Source organism: Limulus polyphemus, unplaced genomic scaffold (genome assembly GCF_000517525.1).
Source record: "Limulus polyphemus unplaced genomic scaffold, Limulus_polyphemus-2.1.2 Scaffold583, whole genome shotgun sequence".
Taxonomy (NCBI): Eukaryota; Metazoa; Arthropoda; class Merostomata; order Xiphosura; family Limulidae; genus Limulus; species Limulus polyphemus.
In genome coordinates this window covers 41,591-48,869 of record NW_013666193.1, presented here as the reverse complement: position 1 = coordinate 48,869, position 7,279 = coordinate 41,591, and the positions used below count along the sequence as shown (strand labels likewise).

General features: G+C 34.0%; 1 protein-coding gene across 1 annotated transcript in view; it reads right to left on the bottom strand.

Moving 5' to 3' along the window:
- Nucleotides 1–4,885: 4,885 nt before the first annotated feature.
- The window catches only part of LOC106459267 (serpin B6-like), a 5,998-nt gene continuing 3,604 nt past the window's right edge, over nucleotides 4,886–7,279 (bottom strand). Inside the window, exon 2 of the mRNA XM_013918864.2 lies at nucleotides 4,886–6,226. Within this exon, the coding sequence (XP_013774318.1) occupies nucleotides 4,994–6,208 (1,215 nt within the window). The 5' untranslated portion in view covers nucleotides 6,209–6,226 and the 3' untranslated portion in view covers nucleotides 4,886–4,993. The remainder of the gene's footprint in view (nucleotides 6,227–7,279) is intronic.

Genomic DNA, 7,279 nt, shown 5'->3' with positions numbered 1-7,279 from the left:
TAGATGGAACATTCTTGTTAGACAGTTGATTGAAGGTAATGTTTGTTCCGCCCTAGTCAGTATACTGGTTATAGATGGAACATTCTTGTTAGACAGTTGATTGAAGGTAATGTTTGTTCCGCCCTAGTCAGTATACTGGTTATAGATAGAACGTTCTTGTTGGACAGTTGACTGAAAGTAATGTTGTTGTTTTTTCTGTACCAGTCAGTATGCTGGTTATAGATGGAACATTCTTGTTAGACAGTTGATTGAAGGTAATGTTTGTTCCGCCCTAGTCAGTATACCTGGTTATAGATAAAACGTTCTTGTTGGACAGTTAACTGAAGGTAATGTTTGTTCCGCCCTAGTCAGTATACTGGTTATAGATAAAACGTTCTTGTTGGACAGTTAACTGAAGGTAATGTTTGTTCCGCCCTAGTCAGTATACTGGTTATGGATAAAACGTTCTTGTTGGATAGTTAACTGAAGGTACTGTTTATTCTGCTGTAATTTGTACACTGGTTTTTGATTGAATTAGTTATGGGGCGAAAAGAATTAACATTCTTATGTCACAATGTAGATAATTTAAAAATCTTAAAAGATTATGTCTGGGAGGCAGAGATATCGAATGGGGTTGTACTCCCCCTCCCGCAATCCTTGTGTACACGCTCCTTATAGTTATATTTCTGATATATCCTTGGCAGACATTTAAATGAACACTGAATGGATATTGAAAATCTTCTGACTTATTGGGTTTAAATACTCATGCCAAGGCCAAGTAGGTTTTGTAAATTTAAAAACAGTTCTAAAGTTTACAATGATCACTTATTCTAATCAGAAAAATAAAGGTATCTTATTTTAAAACTCATTGTGAATACCAATGAGACAGGGACGGAATCCTCTTTTCCAGATAAACTTGATTGAGTACGAAACCTAAAAGTTTCCAAGTGGCTCAGCGGTAAATGTGAAGGCTTATAATTCTATAAACCGGGCTTCGGTACTCGTGGTGGGCACAGAAAATACAGCCCATTTTCTAGCTTTTCGCTTTACAACAAACAAATAAAACGAACAATGATAGAATGTTACTTTTCTTAAACCAGTTTCCATTTTTCAGTTGCTTACGCACTTTATAAAATTTGTTTCACGAATACGCACTACCGAGCGAATGTAAAAGGTCGATTAATCTAATAACAAATAGTTTGTTGAAGATGATAAACTAACTTACTTAGTAGGAGTCTCTACTTGATGGTGAAAGTACAGCACGAAACTTTTCGTCAGAGCATTCCATCTTTTTTCTCTTTTCACGTTTTGCTTTACAGAAGTATTTTGGTTTGGAGTGATTTGTTTGTTGGTGTTAGAATTTCACGCATTGCTACACAAGGGCATTTTACATATAGCCGGTTCTAATTTGAATTGAGGGGCTAGATGGGGTAGCTAGTTAGTAGTACACTCCTATAAATCTTGGGCTACTCTTGTCAGACTGACTTGTAATCCTATAGCGCACACATGGCCCTAAAATACGGAGAGTGTAATGATGAAAAGAGGTCGCGAAACGTGAATTATTTTATTCACAGTTTGGGCACGCTTAATGATGGCAATGGGTCGCGAAACGCGAGTTATTGGATTTACAGTTTGGGCACGCTTTTCATTAAGTAAGGACCGGTCCAGTTCTATATTAGAGCTTCTGCCGATGTTATTTCTCTGCTCATTGTTATTTTCTGACGATAAGTTCATAATATTTTTCAGTAAATGACAGCTCAACAATACTAACTAAGGATAAGCAATATTATATAGTTAATTAATGTTCTTTATGATGTGACGTAACAACAGTAATTACACAAATATTAAAGTCTGGTGAATTTCATCTACGTTTTATTGTTTGATATTCACAATTATTTACCAACTTTGTTTTGTTTTTCGGTTACGCATTATGCTTCTTTATGGTTATAATAACTTTTTAATAGGCCAAAGCAAAAAATACCTATGATGACCTTTGTTCTGACCTCGCTTTGATGTTGCTACTATGTCTTCGATTGCTTTGAAATTTTCCACAATGTAGTTTTAAGTGTTGATGTAATAAATAGGTAAAAACTGTTATAGTTTAAGATTGGCTTAATGTTACTCTTTCAAATGAGAACGTAAGATTCTACCGTGCATTTAGTTAGCTTAACAAAATAATATATGTTTACAGTTAAAATGCGTCAAGCCGGAAGAAGTAGTTTCAATGCGCTGTGGGCGAAACCGCGGGAAAACGAGCGCAAGTTTTCGTCTTCCCGTATCGTGTTCGTAAGATTATGGAAGTAACTTTCTTGTCTAATATAGATTTGATAGCTATTGTCTAGTTATCTTTGAAACTGAATCCATATTTTAATTGAATATATTCGTCAACATCCATTTTGTAAACAATAATACCGGATAAGGGTTTGCACAATTCTTATGGTTTTCACTTTCCATTTGTTACAGAGGGCATTTGACGCCTTTTTTCATTAGGGGCATTCAAGCTCTAGTAAATCGATTAGCGAGATATAAAGCGCTGAATTATTCGAGTAACAGTAATTGGAGAACTTCGAAACAGCGTTGTTCTTCAAACATTAGAAATAGACTTAACGTGCTTGGGTAGCTTATTCAACTTGTTTAGAAACGTTGGAACTAGGCTTAACATGTTTAAGATGCTTACACCTCTGCAGCTTATTTAACTTATCTACAGCTATGGCTTATTTTAGTTATTATCAACTTCATAGGGTAAGAGACAAAAAGATCAACATTTCATAATTCACTCTTAGGAACAATCTAGAATTGTGTATAAATTAAATAACCGAGTTAATCTTCAAACTACTGTATTTTCTACCAGGCGGTGCCTAAACCAAAAATTGCATACTTTAGTAATGGGATGTATTCGCCTACATGCTATGTACGAGGTTTTAATTAGCTATGTTATAAAAAAACCCTAATTAAGTATTATTCTATTACATGTTACAGCTCTTACAATATGGAACAACATCTTTAAAACGGATACGACGTTTCGAACACTAGTGCGATCATTCTCAAGTATAAAATAAAATGATCGCACCAGTGATGGAAATGTCGTACTTGTTTTTAAAATACTGTTACGACAGCGGAAGTCACGTGACGCTAGTAACACGTCATGAGCTTCTAGAAAATTCACGTCCCTTCGTGAAGCCTCGAGTGTTTACTCGATATGCGGTATTCTTGTATATAAGACCGCCAAGAAGTGACGGCAACAATGTTATTGAATTGCAGACAGAGATAGAGACGGACAAAGCGCGTGAGTCGTTCGTTGTGAATTATAGGGTTTGTTTAAGTTATAGCGTGACTGTGGAAAGTAAGTGTATTGCAAAGTTGTATTGAGAAAGAATAAACTAGTTTTATTTAAGAAAGGACTTGTATGCTAAAGTTTCCTCGGAAAGCATTTTTACGGAAAATTAACAAACGACTAGAGACGTAACAATAGTGTATTCCTTACTGTAAAAGCTGCAACTTGTAGTAAGATAATATTTACAATCAGTAAGTTAACTCAAAACGATACTATTAAACCGCTAATTAAACTCCACGTGTATAGCTACAGTCATTACAACTCTTCAAGTGAAGAATCTAATATATTTTATCTAATTTGTCACAGTTCTTTAAAACCTTAACGATACGTCTCATCATACACAGCATATAACATTGACACCATTTAATTATGATAAAAATGACAATTTTATACAAGTTATAATCAGAAAAGTAAGGTATTATTTCGCTTGTAGTATAATTCAAGAATTCTTTATTATAAATTAGGAAGTGTTTTGTTGTGAATAACATTGTTTTACAGACTTGCAAAGCAAATGTTTTTTTTTATTTCACAGCGTTTCGCTAAGTCAATCTGGTATTGTTTGATATACATGACTATTTAAGTTTACTGCGAGTGTTGTGATTTAAGTACAGAGCGGATGTTAAAATTAATTATTTTTTTAGAAGGGATAGTTTATCTCAGGGTTTTGAGTGTATCCATAAGGAGTGTATAATGGCCATTTTTAAAGTGAAATTATCACAGATTATATTGTTATAACAGAGTAAAAAGAATTAATTCGTCTTTTTGATCTGTTTAAACTCTTCTCTCTATTTAGTACTTTGATTTGTAGAAAGCAAAGGAAAAAAATTGTTCTACATATATATATTCATTTATACAAAACGGAATAATTTTGTTTTAAATTATCTTGTGAACGGGTGAAAAGCTTCCCGTTTATTTCTCAATTATATTTGTTTTTTATGTGCTTTCAATTCCATAAATAGTTCCCGATGTATTGTTGTCAGTATACACGTAAAGACAGAATTTGATTTAGTTCTTATTTACTGGGTAGACATTACCGTAGAAGTATAAATCAGACATTAACAGCAGTTTTATTTTCAGTAGGTGGGTTGTACCAAGTTTTTTAATAGCTTGGGAAGTTTGGGGATGAATGTATAATATATTGGGTTAATTTTGGAAGTTTCTTTTTCCTTATCAGTTAGTGGGCCGTTGTAAAAAGATCCAAATAATTGATTACTAATAGCAGAAGGAAAATCATTTTGTACACAAACCCAAAATCTACACTTGTCATTTTCAATGTTAAAACATTAGAGTTTGGAAGTCAATGCTTTTTTTTTAAAAAAAAAGAACATTTAAAAATGGTAATTTGTCGTTAACTTCTTTTTCTATCGTGAATTTGTTTGACACAGTTTAGTGTGCCTAGTAATAATACATAATTCTTATACTTTATAAATATGTAAAGAATGATGTTTTAATTTCTTTAACAATGTTGGATGTTACAAATAAAATTACATTCTGAAAAAGACACGCACATTCCTATGTCCCTTTTAAAACCGTTTATGCTAATATTTAGTTCGATTTTTTTTAAACCAGAGGTAGACAAGAGTAGATACAGAGTTCGATTACAAAGATGCAGTGCTCTAAAGATAGGATACACAAAGTCTCTTATAGATAAACAAGCTTATCCAACGATATGATGTATGGTCACTCTAGTTGAACGACATGTCCTATAAAGAGGATGGCACCACTTCGCATGTTGCGGATCAAGAAGAGAAATGGTCGATTTGCAAAGAACTCGGGAAGTTTTCGTTTGTTCATTAACGGTATAACAGTGTTTGCATTTGCTTCTGTACCATTCTCGTTAACTTGGATAACAGCTTTGTGGATGACCTCTTCTAAGTAGAGGTCGCGTGTTTCTGCAATCCTCGAAAAATCAGCTTCATTTTCACTGAATGCTGATTGCATGCCTAAGGACTTCAATGTTTCCTTCATTTTGCGATCGTCTTTTAGCTCAAATTTCGGGAAGCCAACATTTATTGTTTGCATTTCCATCTGCGCCAATATGTCTTCCAGTACAGCCGTTGTAAGTTTGTCTTCTACAGCATTTAAGTTGTTATTTTCTGTTGGAAGAAGCACCATCATATTAATGTCTTCTCCATCGTAAGGAAAGTTTACAGCATAGACGCCCAACTTGTGATATGCAACATAGGATACATTATTAATCATGTGCATAATAGGGACAGTCACTTTTCGACCATTTTCATTGGTGAAATCTTCTAAACGAGTGTGTTCAGGGTTAAAAGGATTCAACCAATTACCCTTGAAATATACGCCATTCAGCAACATCAGTTTGGTGGTTTTTGGTGGTGTTTCTGTCAATATTTGTTTGATCTTGCTATTTGAAGTCCAGTATCCCCAGGCGTTGACCCACTGGAGTACAGACTGTGGTCTCGTGAAGTTTATTTCTGTGGTTGACGAGTTGTAGTATCGTTTTAAGTCATCTTTATAGGACTTGGATAAAGTGTATCCTTCCTGGACAAGAACCACGTTAGCGCTGCTCAGTTCATTCTTACCGTGAACCCTCTTTAGTGCACTTTCCTCTATTCTAAAGCCATCATGAACCAGATCTCTTTCAATTCCCGCAGATCGATACCCCAAAACTTCTTCCATTTCCCGAGCTGAACTACCCGAAGCACCAAGGTAGGCCATTCCCAGAGTCATTGAGAAGCTCCAAGGGGACATAATTATATTATTTTTCTTATCAAGTGCATTTAGAATAGACAAAGCAAACTGGTTGTTGGCTTCGACGAATCTGTAATTTCTTTTCACAGGGTTGCCAACATCATTCTGATCCTCTAGAGGGACAGCATCATGAATGGTTAAGGTTCCCAAAATAATTGTCATGGATAACAACAACATAACTTTGCCGATATTAACCTGTAAAATCGTGGAAATAAATTACAACTTGTTTTAATTGCAAGATGTACAAATAATGAGTAAACCAGACTAAGTTATTTTATAATTTATTTTGACATTGTGCTATAGTATGTACATAAATAAAAAGAAGGAAAAGAATATTTTTTTGTTGTTGGTACAATGAAACATGAACCTTTATTACCTACTTAAATAAATTAGTAACTGTAACGAATTTGTTATTATATATTTACTTTAATATCAACGTTTGTTTAGATTAAGTTCATATTTAGAAACATGCATAGCTTATACTGTTATGTATGTATTGCGAAACTCCCGCTTATTCCCCAAAGTTGTAGAAGATTCTCGAGAGTAAGAATGAACAATAAATGTATATACGTAAATGCTTAAATGTAGCTCAGTATTGTTACGTAATCTGAAGTTTCTAGAAAGCCTCCACAAGGCTATAAATACAACCAACGCGACGCGCCAAAAGAGAGTATATATTATCGGTTTGCTATACTTGGCATGCTAAAAAAAAACTTCGTAAGTTATAGCTGTGATTAACGTTTATTAATCGGAAAACTTCAGATACTTGACCAGGAACCTTTACAAAGTTCGAACATTACAAATCGTTTAAGTTCAGAGGATTCCCATTGGACATTAATAATTTTACGAAAACATTACCTAACGTCATCGATAGGAAAATATCGGCGTGTGTGGCTGGTAATTACCGAGGACAAAGCTAGCTAGCTTCCCGTTAAGCGAATCGTACCTACATCAACTCGTAATTAACTCGCTCATCGTGAACCCTCGATAAGATATTAAGGAAGTTCCAGACTAGAAAGAAGACTTTATATTGTTTGTAAGTTTGCGAAACTTTTGTTTATAAATCATTGTTTGTAATAACTATTTGTAATAATTGTTATTGTACTGTTGTGTGTATATTAAAACGTATTTGTTAAAAAACAAAAAACTGTTCATCAATCTTGTTTGCAAATATCATAAACTGACTATATATCGGCAATTATTTAAATACTAAATCCAAAGTATAATTTAACTACTAAATCCAAAGTA